Below are 19,417 nucleotides of genomic sequence, written 5' to 3'. Positions count from 1 at the left end.
CAGCACAAGACACCGCGTGATCACCGAAAATATCTCCAGCAAAAACCCTCGAACAAGCAGAGCACAACGTCGAGATAGAGAACAATGGAACAAATGGGAATTTAATTTTCGCAATGTCTTTGAAAATAAATAAAGCAATTCTTTCAAAATCTAAATAAATAAAAAAAACCAATAAATAATTCCACATAAAATTCATGTAAATTTTCATAACTGGTTTGTTTGGAATTAAGGAATTTGCAACTCATGGGAAAATAAAATTTGAAAAATATTTATGTGTGGCTAGTCACACCGTGTGCCTAAAATTACTCGTTCAGAGATTACTTGAGCTACTACTAACCGAGTAGCCCCTCGAGCAACCCCTCAAGTAACCTTTGATCGAACTCTTGACTAAGTAACCCTTCGAGTAACCCTTGACCGAACCCCTCAAGTAAACCCTGACCGAGTAATTCCAGTAACCTCATCCACACGGTGTGGGCCGTTTAGCCAACCACACATAAAAATTTGTGTTAAAATTATCGAGAGATGACTTGGTAATTTATTTCTTATATTTTGTAAAAAATGAAAATTCTTTTTTTATTTTGAATTTTTCTTATTTATTTTTTTCCCTATATTTAATGTCAACCAAACAAACCTTATATGGAGAATATACCTTGAATAATCAAGATGAAGTGATTGGCGGTCTGCTCACATAGCATGCTCGTGTTTCAAGGTTTATGGAGGTAAGATACGAGCGAATCCCCCTCCAATCATAAGAGAGGTGGGATGAGGAGTCGAACCCATGTCACACCTGAAAGGCTGAGAGAGATGGAGGGACTAAAGATGGAGCAACTAATCATCTCTCCATTTCTTTAGAATTTGTTATATACATCCAGGTACATCTTACACCCAACTAATCTAAGGTTAGTTTTTGCTCTTCATTTAGTGATTAAATGAAAAACAATTTTCAAAATGAGAATATATACAAGTGGGTTTACGATGCACCCGGGTGTATAAAACAATCTCTCCCATTCCTCACTCCTCATAATTAATTAATTACAACAATTGCACCCGTCATACTCCATTTTATAATACTCCATATCTAATTATAATCGAACTGATCAAACTATACCAAATCATACCCGTGCTATGAATTCATATCACATTAAAACAAAACACATGCATATTTCATGAAATCTTACCTCCACAAACAAGAAACAAATTTGACCAACATCCAATGAGTTACATTGAATTTCCTCAAAAAAAAAAAAACAAAAAAACACTAGAGTTGAATGAGTTACATTGACCCCCACAAAAAAAAAAAAAAAAAAAAAAAAAAAAAAAAAAAAAAATAAAATCAATCCAAATAAACCTATCAATCATGATAATCATAACAATATATACATACTAAATAATTAATTATCCTTCTCTAAAACCCAAATTAAGGATCTTAATCTACAAAATCTAACATGGTTTGTTTTTATGTTTTTGTCAAAATCAATCTTTATTTTTAATCATTTTTAGCTTTCAACTCCACTTGCTTCGTCGGTGGCTGACCCCACACGCTGTATCTCCCTTTCTTCTTCCTTTTTTCACTCTTTCACTTCCACTCTCTCTCCTGTTTAACGCCATAGCTACTCACCTTCACTTTCTCTCTCCTCAATCACCCAAAAACACCATCATATTCACACCATTAAAGATAATTATGCTAACCCATTTAATTTCATCATTAATACCCTGTTAATCTTTCTGGGTATTTCATCATTCACCCAAAAAAGATAAAAAGATTCAATCTTTCCCCTGATTTGATGCACGGTTACAGTCGACTTGGGCCGAATTTCAACCCATCATCACCGTCGTCGTCTCCGCCGTCGTCCCCCCGATTCCGGCCGTCCCGAATGAAGCCCAATGGGCTGATCTCCGGCCCAGGAATCGGAAGGGGAGGAGTTGGGGGGTCGATGAAGCTTGGGAATTTCGTCGAACGGTTGGTGTGCATTGTGATTACAGCAGTTTTTAGGAGAAAAGGGGTGTTGTTGTTTGCCCCTGTATTGTATATTACTGGGATGTTGCTGTATATGGGTTCTTTGAGTTTGGAGAATAAAGTTGGGGGAGGAGAGAGAATTGAGGGTTTGAAGATTAAAAAGGGAAATTCTGATTATAGTGGTGGGTTTGTTCTTGATGAGCCAAGATTGCCTGGTTCTTTGTATAGAAGTCCTGAGGTTTTTGAGAGACTTTGGCCTTTTCTGGAATCTGATCAAGGGAATCATTCTTCTAATGCTGTATGTTCTTCATACTTTATCTTTAATTTTGCATTTTCAATTATTGTTTTTAATGAATTTTTGGGTTTTTAATGTGCATTTAATTGTTTGGTTTGTTTATGTAATGATGAGTAGTTAGCTTTTAGTTTGGTTGGTAGAAATTATTATGCAAAGATATGTGTAGTGTTTGGTGTAGCTTGAAACTGAAAAGGTGACAATTACTGTCTAGTGACTAGTGTAGTTTGTTGATAGTATATTAGTTGGAGCAAGGTTTAGGTGAGATTGGATCATACTGATTTACCCATGAAAGTTATGAAGTTATACTATTATCTCGCATTGAAATAATGTGAGGCGGTCTCGTAGTAGTCATGGAGTGGGCTATGTTACTTGGACCTAGCTTCATCAGCAAAGTATTTGTGGGATGTGGACATCAGTTAATTTAGTTGGTATCTCAGTATCTATTTTCATATTTGTGTTTCTCGTGAACCCGAGAAAGAATAATAGAGGCAAGGATGTGAGGTTAGGTGTAACACTTGGGTAGCTTATAGTACTCAAATTAGAGTATTAGTGCAAAGTCCTTGGTAAAGTATTTTCTCTTAGTTGATGATGAAGAGGTAAAAAATTGGGTTAATGGAAGTATAGATTACTTTGCATTATTTCTTTTCTTCCTCCACTTGTAAGTAGGTCATCTTAAACTAATTGATAGAAGTGTGCAGAAAGGAAGGAGGGAGGGATATTGGTTGTCTCTTGGTTGCTTACGTCTTCTCCAAATGTTCTTCATTTACTAAGTTCTGTGTGTTTCTTAAAGTAGGTTTTTCTATCCGCGTAATGGTCTATGTTCCAGTAGACTAATAGTTGAACTCTTTGATTTGTATTTTAAACTCATGAGATTACTATATGGCGTCACACATGGTATCAAATGAGTGTTGTGGGAGGAAGGGGAGGTTTGATTTCCTCTTCTTTGATAATTGATACTCTTAGGAAGAAGAAAGAATCTTCGTCAAGCCTCGAGGGATGGAATGCACTATATACATGCTGCTAATATGCCCCAGTACTATGAGAAACATCTAAACTAGCTCAAACATATTAAGAAGAGCTTGACTAGTATACGAGTATCTAGTCCTGTTGCTCCAACGATTTGCCTATTAAATAGGGGAGCAAAGCTTCAATTCACCAAGCAAAGTACTGTTTACTCTAGGATGATGGTTAAAGTTTTCATTTTCTCATCCAGCTTTAGTTTAGGTTAGGAAGCTTATCTAGAGAATATTTTTCATTGAGTTTGATTAATGGTTTATTGGGGTAAATTGAACAACCAAATTTTATGAACAATAACTATCCAAGTTGATGAATATCCTGGTTTAAAAAAAAATACTTTTAACTTTTTTTAAAAAAAGCTTTTAATAAAATCAAAGCAATAATGCTCTGACAATGCTCTAACTTGCTGACAAAATCAGTGTCATAAGGGGCATGTATTTACTGCTGACTTCCTTCTTTAACATGTTAATCTGGGAGGCTCGTGTAGGAAATGCAGTGGATTGCATGCCAGATTGTCTCCTCACAGACCGGAGAGAGTGATGAAATCTGATTCATGAGATTGTTTTGAAGGCTGACCTTTAGTTTTAGAATATGTAAGTTTTAACTAATGTGGAATATAATTTATGGCTGTAGAAGTCTCAATTGTTCATAACAACTTTGTTATAATTAATGCACATACTTGATGTTTATGTTTCAATTACCCAGTTTTCAATTTTGATCAATCGAATTAGAATTTTTATTATTGCTAGGTATATTTTTTGTTTCACCTTTCGGCATATTCAATTTTTTTCCTTCAGGCGCCCTTGATATTATCTCTGATGCGTATCTAATATTTGAGCTTCTATGTCAAAATAATGCAGTTGACAACAGTTTGGCCTTCAAGATATCAGCAAGGCTGGAAACCCTGCACAAATAACAGTGCTGTTGAAACAGGTTTGACTTTCACTGTCCTTGTGAAGCTAAAATTAATGATTTTCCTCATTATGTGAATATGTCTTCATACACAATTGTGTATACCTCCAACTTAAACCAAATACTTCCATAGGCTAGTTTTATGGCTAATGAGTTGAGGCAACATCAGATATCCCAATTGTTATTTAGGCTTTGTTCTCCTTGGCTTCTTTTTGCTGAACTTTTTTTTTTCCCGCTTGATTTGCCTTTTTATTTTCCCCTAATACTCGACTTATTTTTTGTTGAACTAACTCAGTTTTGCTGAAACTTATCTAAATAAATTGTGGAGAACAGAACCTTAGTATTCTCCCCTTTATCTTTTGCGTCTGAGCCCCTGACCTTTTGTCTCACCCTTGACACATCATTTACTCTTTTTTGTTTCAGAATTGCCAAAGTCTAATGGATACTTTATAATTGAAGCAAATGGTGGGCTTAATCAGCAACGTCTTTCGGTATGTTTGCTTCTTACTCTGTAATTTTTTTTATTAATTACTATGTATGGCTTCTCCACATAGAATATAAATTTTTTTTATTACAGAATTGAAGCTGAATGGAGATCTGTAACTTATTTTATGGAGTAAAATGCCGATATATAAAGCATGATAGGATATGTTTGATAGGCTAGTACAATGTCAAACACTGACAAGATATTTTCCTTAAAATAGACTGTTTTTAGATGACATGGTTTTTTAGCTGGAAAACAATTCTCCAAGGTCCAGTTTTACCTGAAAATTACCTCACTTGCTAGCAAAGTTTCTCTAATACTATTGCAAACTGTTTGTAAGCTTGCTTTGGTGAAGAGAATTTAAGAATGCCAAATACATATGAGAATTCTAGTGGTAGCAAAACAAGTAAGAAACACAAAAAATTGCACACAAGAAGATAGAGAGTAAGGAAATATGAGGGAAGCTTAAGCAAAAAGATGAAGGGAAACATAGACAAAGGCTGCATGTGGAGCACCAAACTCTGAACTGACTAGAATGCGAAAATACTATGAGAATGAATCCTTTATCTCAAATATGACTAAACCGTGTCAAGTGTCATATACTGATTCAAAATTAGTTGTATTCCTGCGTGTAGAGTGAAATTTGGTGCCATAGATAGGTGAAGGAAGTGGAATAAATTTAAGATAAGGGAGGTGTCTAATGGAAATCAAATTGCTGCATAAGGATTCCATACGCTTGTCGGAGTGTTGACTGTTGAGAGCTCTGCACGATTAGTAAGACAAAATGAAAGTGTCAAATTAAAATAGCCCTTGGCAAAAGCCAAGAATTTCTTTTTGTGAGACTTCTTCCGGTGGCAAAGCTCTGTAGCATTGTGTTTTGATTTTCAAGTGACTTCCTAAGGTTACCTACTGACGTTACCATTTTAAAGTAAACGAAAGTTGACCAAGGTCACCCTTAGAATTGCTAGTTGAGGCTATATAGCTCATGTGCATGAGTCCTTCAGTTGATGGAAGACCTTCCTAAAGAAATAGTACCTCAAATCATCTAATATATGCCCATGAATTGCTCCTAAAAAAGCTATGCCAAGGATTATGTGTAGGAGACCTTTTTAGACACCTGTGGAAAATCTATAGGAATATGAGTAAACCTGAGCAACCTCCGAGAATTATTTTATCAACCCCTTGGAAGTAGATGGTGTTATGAGATACTAAGATAACGTGCCCTTGTGCAATTTATGGAATTGACAAAAATATTGCCAAAGGGAGATAAAAGGTGTGACATCGACTTTCAATGTTTTAAAGTCCTTGAATGTGCTGTGAAGGAGAGAAAGAAGTACCTCTTAGCTCTTCATAGAATCTCCTCCTTTGTCAAGTATACCCAATAAAGTAACTCATGGAAGGGGTACCTAAAGGAGCATACCATTTGTCTATTTGATGATGTTCCACATTAGCTATGTCCGTCATGGAATAGGTTTAACTCATCTAATTCATGCATGATATTGATTCGGTTGGTGTAATACATGATTGAACAAATGTATGATTTCTAGATGTTTTGGTTTAATGATTCTTGGTAGATAATATGTTGTAAAGCTGTTTTCTTCTCGATTTCCTTTCTTCTTAATGTGAATCTTCTCGTAAAGTTTAGTTGCTATTTCTTATATTCTCTGTACTTTCAAATTTCAGATTTGTGATGCAGTAGCAGTGGCAGGGCTGTTGAATGCAACTCTTGTTATTCCAATATTTCATTTAAATAGTGTTTGGCGAGATTCCAGGTAACATCTCAAAGTGCTTACTATTAAGTCATGGAAAATGTACTGCCATTTGGAAGTGCATGCCTTTTTTCACATCTGATGGTTTGTTATTTGGAAATTTCTTTATGAGGCATCAACTACTAGTGCTCAAACCCTAGGATAGCTTTTGGTGTATAAATGTTCAACCAGCTCAGCTATACAAGAATTTCATGGAATTTAAGGATGACTTTAGTTGTATCGATGGCAGTATGGCACTATCATCCTTAAGTCCTTAACCATTCTGAGTCGGTTGTTCATGGACAGATTGACCACCCAATGTTCCTGGATTGAGATGCTGATCATATTTGTTTTGTTATGATAATTAAGCTGAAGTAGTAAACCAATAATGTTTGTTCTCCCTCCATCCCAGATAATTGTCACAAAAACTTTTTCATGCAGTACAAGTTATAACTTTAAAAGTTCACATAGAGATGAATCTAACAAGATTCCATTTAACAAGTTATTAAATGATAAGACTTGAGCATTTAATAAAGAGAGAGGTTGTATTTTCTGATGTTAGCGACCCAAATGGCTATGGGTTAGAATCAAAAGTTTGATCATTAGCTGTTTTATATATACTTTATGTGGTCTCCATTTTACTTTGAATGGTTTAAGGCTTTCATCATCTGTGTTGTTGCTCATGTATTTGTTTTCTCGTCTCAGCAAATTTGGCGAAATATTCGATGAAGATTTCTTCATATATGCTCTTAGAAATAAGGTGAACGTAGTAAGGCAGCTCCCAGAAGATATTCTCCAGCGGTATAACCATAATATTAGCAGCATTGTGAACCTGAGGTTAAAGGCTTGGTCAAGTCCAACTTATTACCTGCAAAAAGTGCTACCAAAACTATTGTCATTGGGGTATGAATTTACTCTAGTGCACTGGTCTCTTCTGCTGTCATCCTCTGAACATTCTGCTGCAATATTGCAGTATACTTCCTCCGTTTTCTTTTACTTGCAACACACCTTTTAGACATGCAGTTTTAGGAGATGATTAGTGAGGGTAAACGAGCGATTTTATCAATATAATTTTTACACGAAGATTAGAATAGGGTTAAGTATCATTTGTAAAAATTATAATGAATAGTTTATCCGTTTACATTACATAAACCCGACCTCAAAACACGTGCCACAAGGCTGTGTTGCAAGTAAAAAGAAACGGAGGAAGAATAATTTATCTTATATAATTTATCTTATATAAGCCTTAATTTGTGTTCTTCTCTTTAGGGCTGTACGTGTAGCACCATTTTCAAATAGATTGGCTAATACAGTACCTCCAGAAGTGCAAGGGCTACGATGCTTGGCAAATTTTGAAGCCCTGCAGTTTTCTCAGCCTATAAGGTCACTGGCAGAGGTCATGGTTCAAAGAATGATTCAGAGAAGCTCAAGGAGTGGGGGGAAGTATGTTTCAGTGCATCTGCGCTTTGAAAAGGTAGGCAAGAAGATCAGACATTAAAAATGTCTCTGATACTTGAGAAAAGTAGATGCCTTCTGATATATATCAAGCTGCTTCCATATTTGTATCTAAAAGCTATCTTCTTCCAGGATATGGTTGCATTTTCCTGCTGTATATATGATGGAGGAAAAGAAGAAAAGCAGGAAATGGATATTGCTAGAGAAAAAGGCTGGAGAGGAAAATTTCGTAGAAGGGGTCGAGTCATAAGGCCTGGTGCAATCAGAAGAGATGGAAAATGCCCACTAACTCCAATAGAGGTATGACACAGTTCGATGACAAACAACTGTGTTGATTCTACACATTCCCTTTCTGCCCTAACTATAAACCAACAATGTGAAAAGTGTATATTTTTCTTTCTTTTTATTGTTTGTTTCTCTCTCTACTTTTTGAATTATCATTTGTGATATAGTCTATTCTTCTCAAACCCTCCCTATGTTTCCTTATATAAAATTGATTACTCTCTTCTTGCTCAGGTAGGAATGATGCTTAGAGGTATGGGTTTTGACAATACCACTGTAGTGTATGTTGCTGCTGGGATGATTTATAAAGCGGATAAGTTCATGGCACCTCTTAGAAAGCTTTTCCCACTTTTGGAGACAAAAGATACGTTAGCAACCCCTGAAGAGCTTGCCCCATTTCAGGTACTAATATGGTACTACTGTATGAAATCTGTCTGCTAGGATAGCCACGTTAAAACTTGAAAGCATGACAACTTTATATTGCAGGGCCACTTGTCCAGGTTGGCTGCCCTTGATTATACCGTTTGCCTTCACAGCGAGGTGTTCATCACTACCCAAGGAGGAAATTTTCCCCACTTTTTGATGGGTCATCGGCGTTATATCTATGGAGGACATTCAAAGACAATCATACCTGACAAAAGGAAACTAGTTCTATTGTTTGACAACCCTGATGTTAGGTAAATCATTGTTATCGTGTATAATCCTATAGGTGACAGACAGACAATCTGAACATAGGTGGAGTTTCTATATTAGTAAAAAGATTTTGTTGTTATTAAGAAGCTAAAAAGGCAATTAATTTCTAAACTAAAGTTGGGTTAAAAGATAAAAGAAAGGAAGACATTGACTTTGGAACTGAGTTCATTGACTCCGGATCAGAATTCTCTTATCTTGGCATTTAAACTAATCTGCAATGTTCTTCTTGGCATTTAAACTATTCCGCAAGGTTCAAAAATCAGGGTTGATTAACTGAACTTTCTTACAGTATTCACATGATGCATCATTTTTTTAATCTGTTTGCTTACATGCTACTGAATATGTTAATGCAGATGGGAAACTTTTCAGTACCAGATGCAAGATATGCTCAACCGTAGTGATTCGAAGGGACGTGAGATGAAAAAACCTACGGCATCACTATACACATTCCCCATGCCAGATTGTATGTGTCAGGAGGAGGCTGATACAAATACAATGCACAGAAATGGTACGCTTAGTTTATCTTGAAAATTTTTGACCCACACGAATTCTTACAACTTTACCAATAATTCAAATTCGTTGCCATACTTTTTTGTATATGGTTCGATACATAGTTAATTATTTTAGCTAAGTAATGTCATTCAATTTACTAAACTAAGTTACCTAATTGCTTTAGTTCAGATGAGAAATTAGCTACTGATTCTTTGATATTTAGGTGCTAGATTTCGAATTATTCCTTGTAAAATTCGAGCTGCTACAATGTAAATTAATTAATTTATTAATTAATTCAAATTTATGTTTGTTTGAAAAGTTATCTACTTTTAATCTACCATGATTCTCCATTGTAATTATAAGTCAAATGTTCGTGGAAGATTGTCTCCTTTCCATGAACCTTTTTGGATTTTGGTGAGATGGAATCTCAGAAAAAGCCATGACTCTGACATTATTCGGTGCTTAACAGAATTATATCATTATAGCCCAATAACTGTCATTGAAAATATACTTCTACTAATAATGCAACTAATGACCCCATTTTTATTTATTTTTTTGTATTATTAAGTGGGGTTAACTAAACAGTACTATTTGTTTTTACCCCTTCATTATTCCTTGGCTTTACTATGCTTCAAAAATGTGAGTTACCAACTTATTATAAGGGATAACAAGGTAGGTCCAAGAAAAATTAACATACATACGGACTACGGAGTACAATAAAACAACATAAGTATTATTTTCATTTCAAAATTATTGACACAATTTGAACGGACACATGTAGTCATTTCATATCTAAATAAGTATTTAAAAAATTGTAAAAAGTTGGTTTTATGAAAATATACGTTAAAGAAATCTATCTAGCCAAATTTAGTACGTAAATAATGCAAATAGTTCAAACACGAAGTATGTCAGTTAATTTAAAATAGAAGAAATTATCATAAATTTAAAATTATTTTAAAGTTGAATCATTGATTAGAATCATTAGATTATAAAATCCAAAGTAGTTCAATGTTCTACCAATCAAAATAATTTATCCTCTTCACTCGAAGAATCCGTTATTCAAAAATTAAATTTGTTATCACGGTGATAAACTAAGCAGCTATCGCGCATAAAATAAATAAAGTTGATTGATAATAGAGAGATAATCTAGGCATCTAGCTATCTAGACTTCCAGAAAAAGAGGATGACTATCACTTGGCTAAGAGAGGTGGGTTACCAACCCAGTGGATGTCATCTAAAAAATGTGTAAAGCTCGTTCAATCTCCCTGTTTTTGGGTTGTTTACTTGACTTTTACCAAATAACGTTGATTAACTACTAATATTTGGGTTGGTTTTTTGACTTTAACTAATAACGTTGATTAACTTACTAATATTTATGTCCGTTATCCTATGTCTTTTCTAATCTCTATTTGACTTAACTTTCTAGTGAGTAACCATTTTCCGGAAATATTTTTAATTTTGTAAACTATTTTTAAAATGTGGAGAATAGACTCTTGATTTAACCATTTTTTTTGTCCTTTATTGTATGTTTAAAGAATTTGTTGGAACTTTTTCCATTTTATATCGGCACTGTTTAAGGTTGGTAAAATTTGGTGGAAGATTGCCTTTAATACTTCCCTTTATTTAGGTATAGTTGTGTTTATTCTTAAAGTTGGTTCTTTCTATTTTAGGGACATCTTTATTACTTTTTTGTGACATAAACAATTTCTTTTTTTCAACTAATATATTAATTTATTTTAGTTATTTTTATAAATATGATGTTAAATTTTGATTCACAAGTATAGACAGTGTATATTGTGGAGTTTGTTTGCATGAACTTCGATTTCTTAGTATTGATGAATCGACTATGGTGGTAATTTTACTTGCGTTTTATCGGTCTTTTTACGTTGGATAGTGAGAAGTGTAAAAAAATAAAAAGATAATGTTTCAATAAATTGAGGGGGGGTTTTTTTTTTTTCTGTAAAAATATGTTAATTTTAAATTTTGACTTCATATGAATTGGTGCTAAATGATACAAGTACATAGTATGAACTATCAATATATAGTATAGGTTTGTTTCGGTTTGTTTAAGGCGAGAATAGTGTATACCACATTACCACTTGATTGAACAAAGAAATCTTCGTTTTTTGTGCAACTACGCTAAAAATAATTAAATGCCATGAATTTGCAATCGGTTACTTTGTGGAATTTTTGCATTGTCTTTTTGACTTTGGAAGCATCTCCAAACATCATTGATCCAATTGATGATGTAACATTGTAACGCTATTTTACTCAAATTGAGAAGCTGTGTTGGTAAAGTCTTTGCACCAGTTAAGAGTTAAGACCTTGTTTCACATCTACGTGGTTTTTGAGTTCTATAGTTTTCGCTATAGAAAAATTACCTAGTTAAATGCGTGTTTCGTCTATCAGGAAAATTCAAAGAACATATAATTTGAAATATAAATGTATAATTCATACAATCATACTTCTTATAGTTTATCTATTTAACATTTTAAATCACGAGAATAAAATAACTCGATATATAATTACAAGGTTATGAATTCAAATATTGCAACAAGTTTCTATCAATTCTGATCTTATTAGCCTATCAAGGACATTACGAACATAAGAGACATTAGATTAATTGAATCATTCAATTCACCTACAAATAAATGATTTCTTATCATTTATCATGAATGTGATTCTTTATCTCTAAGAAAAGTAAAATAAAATTTCCATAAGAGGATTATATTATACTAATTTAACCAATATAAATAGAGATTGAAGGAAGAAGCAAAAGAAGATAGGATGACCAAAAACATAATACCACGTGCCCCTTAACTTGTGGGACAACCTTCATGCCACATGCACTTACATGTGACTCTCTCTCCTTTTCTCCCTCTCTTACCTTAACATACATTATTCTCTATTTAATTAATTAAACAACTAACTACAATTAGTAACAATAATTTAACTACAACAATAGTACTTCATTAAAAATTTAAAATGCTGCCCCACCTGTCCATATCCAACGTGAAACTAGACCTACCTACCAAATCCCCCTTTTTTTACTTTCCTTATTTATATTTTTTACTGTTTTACCATTAAATATATTTATTTTAAAAAGAAATTATATTTGTTTGATAATTTTATTACCAAAAAGTGGTCAAATACCTAAAGATCGAGTCTATATAGGGTTACCCTCCAATAATCTCCCATTTCTTACTCCTTTCTTTCCTCCCTCTCTCCTTCTCACTGTATAAATCCCTCTCTTTTTCTTTCCTTTTCTTCCCCCCACCAAATTAGAAACAAACACCGTACAAACATATAACAAACATAAAATATGGGACGCTCCCCTTGTTGTGAGAAAGCTCACACTAACAAAGGTGCTTGGACCAAAGAAGAAGATCAACGTCTCATCGACTATATCCGTCTCCACGGCGAAGGCTGTTGGCGCTCCCTCCCCAAAGCTGCCGGTACGTCTTCTTCCGTTTCTACAACAGAAAAGTGAAAACTCCTTTTGTTTTGTTACGAGAGTTATGAACGAGCTCTGAATTGAATTACCTTTTTATTTTCAGGTTTGCTTAGATGCGGTAAAAGTTGCAGGCTACGGTGGATAAATTACCTTCGACCCGACCTAAAACGTGGCAATTTTACTGAAGAAGAAGATGAACTCATCATTAAACTTCATAGTTTGCTTGGCAATAAGTAATAATTCCACTTCTCATTTTTTTTTTTCCATAATTTAATTAAATTCAACTCCAAAATTAAATTTATCAATATATTTTTGTTTGGATAAATAACTAACAATATTGAATTGAATTATTATGTGACAGGTGGTCCCTAATTGCTGGCAGATTACCAGGAAGAACAGATAACGAGATTAAAAATTACTGGAATACCCATATTAAGCGTAAGCTTATTAGCCGGGGCCTTGACCCGATTACCCACCGCCCACTAAACTCCACCTCCGCCGTTGACGGTGGTGCTACCGCCGCAACAACCACCGTCAATGTGAAAACCTCGCCGGAAATTCTGGGTTTTAACGCGGTGAAAAACCCGCCAATGATCACGCAATTCGGACCGATTTCGAATACGATTGACTTTAAAAAGGGTTACCCATACCCAGATCTCGTTGTGAATAATGATTCCAATTTGGTGAAGAAGAGTGATTCTTGCAACAGTGGCACCACCACGGACGACGGCCCATCGGGCCGGGTTTCGGGTTCGGGCCAGGCCCGATTGGGTCAGGTTGGGATTGATCTGGAGCTGACGATCGGGCTTTCACAGTTTCAGGGTGAGGCCCGTAATTCTACCGCAAGTAGTGCGGAGTCGAATGCGGCGGGTCAAAGCCCGAGCCGGAGAATGGGCCCGTTCCCGGGCCCGTTTCAGTTGTTTTTAAAAGGGCAAAATGGGGAAAGAAAATGTTCCTGTTGTGAATTAGGGTTCCAAATAAATGGTGTAGTTAAAAATAATGGAGGAGGTTGTAGTAATTGTGAGACAAAAAGTGGGTATTTTTATTCTAGGTACATTGGGCCGTTGGGTTCATAGAAATTGAATTGAATTAATAGGGGGTACCCTTTTCTTTTTAATTTTTAGGTTTTGGTATAAATGCTTTCACTAACTCCCCCTACCAAATTGTATTAAATTGGGGGGTCCCAAATCTTTTGATTTTTATCTTTTGTCCTATCATAATGGGAATTCAAGAAAATCTTTTATTCACTCACATCTTTGTGTTTTTATTAAAATTTGTTTCCACCTTATCCATACAAATATATAGTTGTTGATGTAGACGCTATGGCGTTTGCATGTCAAATCGAGTTGTTAAGTTTAATTATAAGAAAATTCTCGATTTAGTGTGTACTCACACGCATTGTGATTGTGATTGAACTATTGTTCTTGATGTTTAATTGAGATTGTCACTATTTTGATAATAAGAGCAATGCTCGCATGTTTGTATATATCAATAATGTTCTTTCGAAAATAATGCTCAAAACATTGCATTTTTTGTGTGATGTGGAATTGATCCAAAGACATGAAAACCCTCATTCTTTATCACATGTTTAAAAATAATATAAATTATATACGTAATATTAGGTTTCTTTTACACTATTTTTGATATAGGTATTTGTTGCAAGTAGCAGAAAAATAAAACCACTAATTAATTAGAAGAGTATCCACCATAAAGACAACATATATATCTGGCTTAAGGGTAATAATAAATTAATAATCTTGACCCAAATGACTAGAAATGAGTTCGATAGAATAATAACTTTGTAACTAGTTTTCGTCCAAAAAAGAAGGTAATAGAAGTACTACTTTTCAGCTAGATATTTATCCACAGATAGATAAGTACTTGTAAGATAACTGATTTTGCTGACTCAACAAAGAAGATTAAGTGAGAAATCTTGATTTCTTCCAGCAAATGGAAAATTGATGAATAAAGAAAGAAATAAAGAGAAAACAGAATGAAATATATAACCAACGTATTTTTATTTTTTTTAATTTTGTATAAAAACTTCTTTCATGCATTAATAAAATTGTATATAACCATGTTAGTGGACCAACTCAACCAAAAGATTAAACTGATGGTTAAGGCCTAAAATTATGTCATACAGTACGAATTATACTCTATCAAAACTGACACTTTTTTCTTTACTCTTTAAATTACTCTACTTTATTGTAATTTCTGATCATGTATTCTTGTTAAAATAATACTTAAATGATTGAGTCGTAATTACATCTACATTGTTAACTTCATGTTATAACCGGTATATTTTAGGGCCCAAATACTAATTGATGTGTTGTTGCATGTATTGTAATGATGCCTTTATAAATATGACTACTACTTTAGGATGTTGCAGTTTCATAGTTTGTTTATTAACTTTACACACGGGGTTATTTATTAGAGCAACCGTGCGTGAATAATACACTGTTTGAATTATTCAATTATTAATTTATTATGAATGCACCTATCACCATTTTACTTCTGTGGGTTTTAGATTTGGAATTTCCCCAATAATTGGTAACCTTATGCATTATTGTGTGCTTCGGTTGCCTATTCAATTTTGATTTTTTCTCCTTAATATATAAAAAATTAATCACAATGGACTTCTTTGTGATCATGAATCATGGTCAATTGTATGTTACTACGTAGAAAATATCACGGCGTAAACAAAGCAACCAATTTAATTAGTGGATCTTTCTTATTAAAAAGTCCGCTACATCGATTTGATTATAGTCATCATATATATTGACACGGGTAAATAAGGTATGATCACTATTGACACTATTTATGGACTTTACAAAATGAGACTCTGTAGACTGTAGTGGTGTTAATATTTCTAATGTACATCATATCATTTATCACCACCTAACAAACATGCTATTAACGGCATAACCCTGTGTTTAATAATACTATCTCTACATTAAATTTAAGCAACTAATAAGTGGCCTAATTAATTTGGAACCTGTAGAGTTTAGTACTCACCGAACAAAAAAGTTGACAATAAATGATTGAAGAAAGTCGACACTTGACATCGAGTTTAGTGCCTATGTTGTCTATAGTTAGTTTGATCAATCTTAATTATTCATGCATTAATTAATCAACTAGTAATTCCATCAGTAAACTCACAAAAAATGAAAATAAAGCAATAATAATCTTGACAGAGAAGGTCCAGCAAATTCTGATCAAAACTGTCTGTTTACCAAACTTTATAAGAATTATGGCTTCAATTCTATCTATCTCATCTGCCTACTATATAATCCCACATGCATCTAATATTCAAATCTTATTATATAAAGAGCTAAATTTATTTATCTGTTTTTTTACACAAACAATGGCAGGTCTTTCTCTTATTCTCTACCTAACTTTATACCTTCTCACTTTAATTAGTGATATTCCTAAGTACAAGTTATTATTGTTTAATTCTTCTCATAATTATGTAACTTTGAAGATACCTAATATCGATCATTTGAGACTTTAAGCCCATATGTATTTTATAATTGTACATGTTGCATGATTATAGTAACAAATACGAGTAATGAGGAACAAGTTGAAATGAGTTGTGTTTTGAAATGATGAAGTATATATAGGATTATGAAAAATGAAATTCGGTCGAGTGTTACTTAAGGACATGGCTATGTATTTATCAGGCATGCATAATTAGTACAAGCTTAATTGATCTGCATGTATATTGAGACAAAATGGATTATCTTACGCAGAATGAAATGTGACCGTGTATTGTTTAAGGTCTTAAGGACACGATTAAGTAACATATAACAACATAGGCATTATGCATAATTGTTACTTCGTAATTAGTAATTATATTTCCTAATTAATTATAAGGTATTGAAAAGAAAATAAAGGTGGTAGGTAGTTAAGATATTGATTAAAAAAAAGTAAGCAACTTCCAATGAAAAAAGAGGAAAGAGGGGAGGTGAGAATAGAGAAGGGAGGAAACATGTGACATGTTAGGAGGGTAGGTAACCAAATCTGGGCTCTTAAATAAAACAAAAGAATGATTGAGAAACAAAGAAAGAAAGCATACAGTTGGTTAGTTAAAGATGAGATGGTGTAATCTGTAATGTGGGGTACCAACACTCAAAAACTAAGGGAAAGCCTTAGGATCGATCGAGTGAGAAACTTTGTCATGTGCAATTCCAGTGTGGATTGTGGAATTCGATTCCTTGCAACTACTAATTGGGAATGGTATCTTAACCTACTTAAAATTACAGAGTAATTTCTCCGTTTTGTAATAAATTTAATTCGATTATTAGTAATGTACGGATATAAATAATATTTGAATATGACTATATGAGATCAATCAATCAATCAATCAAAGCCTTAATCCCAAAAGTGGGGTCGGCTAACATGAACCAAATTTGATTATTCCGTGTAGTCATCAACATAAATCTTTCTCCTCCATCCCTTACGATCCAAAACTTCATCCTCACGTAAATCCATGCACTTCATATCCTTCCTCACTCCTTCCAACCAAGTCATCTTTGGTCTCCCTCTTCCTCGTTTAATCCCTCCATGGTCCCACTCTTCCACTCTTCGCACCGGTGCACCCTCGGGTCTCCGTCTTACATGTCCAAACCAACGCAGACGATTTTCCCTTAATTTATCTACAATGCCCGCCACACCTACTTTCTTGCGAATAACCTCATTTCTGATTCTATCTCTTAAAGTGTTTCCACACATCCACCTTAACATGCGCATTTCCGTAACCTCCATCTTTTTAATATGCTCTTTCTTAGAAGCCCAACATTCTGTACCATAGAGCAACACTGGTCTTATGGCAGTCCTGTAGAATTTTCCCTTCAACTTTAAGGGAATGCTGCGGTCGCATAGCACTCCCGTGGCCGCTCTCCATTTAAGCCACCCTGACTTAATCCTGTGGGTCACGTCTTGATCAATGTCACCATTCTTCTGGATGATCGACCCTAGGTACTTAAAACATTCACTCATGGTCAAATCCTTTCCATCCAAACTCACCACTTCATTGCTTGTCCCCCTCTGAGTGCCAAAACGACATACCAAATATTCAGTCTTACTCCGACTTAGCTTAAACCCTCTAGATTCCAACCTTTGCCTCCATTGCTCCAACTTGACATTAACCCCATCCTTAGTCTCATCCACCAAAACGATATCATCTGCGAACAGCATACACCATGGAACCTCATCTTGAATTGGTCTAGTTAATTCGTCTAGAACCGTTGCAAAAAGAAAAGGGCTTAATGCAGACCCTTGATGCAATCCGATTGTAATAGGGAAATCTTTTGTCAACCCTCCGCATGTCCTCACATTTGTTGACACATCCCGATACATATCCTTAACTAGGTCTACATACCTTCGTGGGATACCTTTCTTCAACATTGCCCACCAAAGTATCTCTCTTGGCACCTTGTCATATGCCTTCTCTAAATCAATAAAGACCATATGAAGATCTTTCTTCTTTACCCTATAAAACTCCATCATTTGTCTTATCAAATGGATTGCCTCCATAGTAGATCTCCCAGGCATAAAACCAAATTGGTTATCTGAAATGCTTGTGCATGCCCTCAACCTTTGTTCAATCACCCTTTCCCACAACTTCATAGTATGGCTCATAAGCTTAATTCCTCGATAGTTAGAACAATCTTGAGCGTCTCCTTTGTTTTTATAAACCGGGACCAAGGTGCTCTTCCTCCAATCTTGTGGGATCCTTGTAGCCGTCCATATCTTGTTGAAAAGGTTTGTTAACCAATCAATACCAATCTTACCCAAACACCTCCACACCTCTATCGGTACCCCATCAGGGCCAACCGCCTTCTTAGGTTTCATACTATATGAGATATATAATAATAATAATAACACAATATAGTTTAAATTATGAAAATAATGTTACAATTACGGAGTAATAAATAATAAAACAACTTAAGATTAATTTAAGAGTTTAAACCCAATTCAAATCTCTTTGGTTAGATTGAATTAATTGCTTCGATTTTGTTGATTAAGTTGAGCATATGTATAAAATTTTGATGCCCAAATGGTGACGAATTTGTAGCAATTAAATCGGGCTTTTTGGACTAAATTAAATTTGGGTTTTGGTCTAAATAAACATTTTTAAAGGCCTATTCTGATTTACTGAACTGAACTGAATAGAGCTGAAATGAATTGTTTATAAGAGAAGGAAATTAAGAGCTAAACTGAACTGAACTAAACTAATTGGAGCTGAATTAAACTGAAATTAAGCTGAAGAGAACAGGCCCTAAGATTGTCAAAATCCGCCTTTTCTCATGCTAGCTAGGCTACTCTTAAACACCTCTAGTTTGATAATTTTAAGATAATAAAACTACAAAATGAAAGTGAAGTATATATGGATATCACTCTAATTTTAATAGAGATATATATCTAGCTTAATTCGTGCAACATGCTTTGGAGAATCAAATTGATGCCATCCTTTAGACTTTAAGCACTGCACAACAAATTAAACTATGTTGCATGATAAGTTCAATGACATGTATCCCACATAATATGCAAGTTCCTAGCCGCAATTTAAATGTATAATCACCATTCATTTTTATTTGATTACATTATACTGTTTATGTTGCTTAAC

The 19,417-nt window shown here is 34.4% G+C and overlaps 2 protein-coding genes across 2 annotated transcripts; both read left to right on the top strand.

Moving 5' to 3' along the window:
- Positions 1-1,565: 1,565 nt before the first annotated feature.
- LOC145613277 (O-fucosyltransferase 9-like) lies at positions 1,566-9,596 on the top strand. The gene is made up of 10 exons (XM_081668351.1): positions 1,566-2,255; positions 4,130-4,202; positions 4,605-4,672; positions 6,349-6,437; positions 7,119-7,316; positions 7,683-7,887; positions 8,001-8,168; positions 8,385-8,552; positions 8,637-8,827; positions 9,197-9,596. Exons 1-10 carry the CDS (start codon positions 1,785-1,787, stop codon positions 9,369-9,371), a joined length of 1,806 nt encoding a protein of 601 aa, XP_081524477.1. The 5' UTR covers positions 1,566-1,784; the 3' UTR covers positions 9,372-9,596.
- Positions 9,597-12,548: 2,952 nt separating this feature from the next.
- On the top strand, positions 12,549-14,040 carry LOC145613425 (uncharacterized). The gene is made up of 3 exons (XM_081668529.1): positions 12,549-12,790; positions 12,893-13,022; positions 13,151-14,040. Exons 1-3 carry the CDS (start codon positions 12,658-12,660, stop codon positions 13,863-13,865), a joined length of 978 nt encoding a protein of 325 aa, XP_081524655.1. The 5' UTR covers positions 12,549-12,657; the 3' UTR covers positions 13,866-14,040.
- Positions 14,041-19,417: the final 5,377 nt, after the last annotated feature.

This window comes from Chenopodium album, chromosome 25 (genome assembly GCF_948465745.1).
Source record: "Chenopodium album chromosome 25, dcCheAlbu1.1, whole genome shotgun sequence".
Taxonomy (NCBI): Eukaryota; Viridiplantae; Streptophyta; class Magnoliopsida; order Caryophyllales; family Amaranthaceae; genus Chenopodium; species Chenopodium album.
The sequence above is the reverse complement of the archived record's forward strand: the minus strand, read 5'-3'. Positions and strand labels throughout refer to the sequence as shown.

What these genes read in the sequence shown, in the direction of transcription:
- LOC145613425 (XM_081668529.1), top strand. Translation starts at nt 12,658, where the DNA reads ATGGGACGCTCCCCTTGTTGTGAGAAAGCTCACACTAACAAAGGTGCT. An exon ending in CTCCCTCCCCAAAGCTGCCG is followed by an intron (nt 12,791 to 12,892) that starts GTACGTCTTCTT and finishes TTTTATTTTCAG; the next exon opens with GTTTGCTTAGATGCGGTAAA. An exon ending in CATAGTTTGCTTGGCAATAA is followed by an intron (nt 13,023 to 13,150) that starts GTAATAATTCCA and finishes ATTATGTGACAG; the next exon opens with GTGGTCCCTAATTGCTGGCA.
- LOC145613277 (XM_081668351.1), top strand. Translation starts at nt 1,785, where the DNA reads ATGCACGGTTACAGTCGACTTGGGCCGAATTTCAACCCATCATCACCG. An exon ending in GGAATCATTCTTCTAATGCT is followed by an intron (nt 2,256 to 4,129) that starts GTATGTTCTTCA and finishes AAAATAATGCAG; the next exon opens with TTGACAACAGTTTGGCCTTC. An exon ending in TAACAGTGCTGTTGAAACAG is followed by an intron (nt 4,203 to 4,604) that starts GTTTGACTTTCA and finishes TTTTTGTTTCAG; the next exon opens with AATTGCCAAAGTCTAATGGA.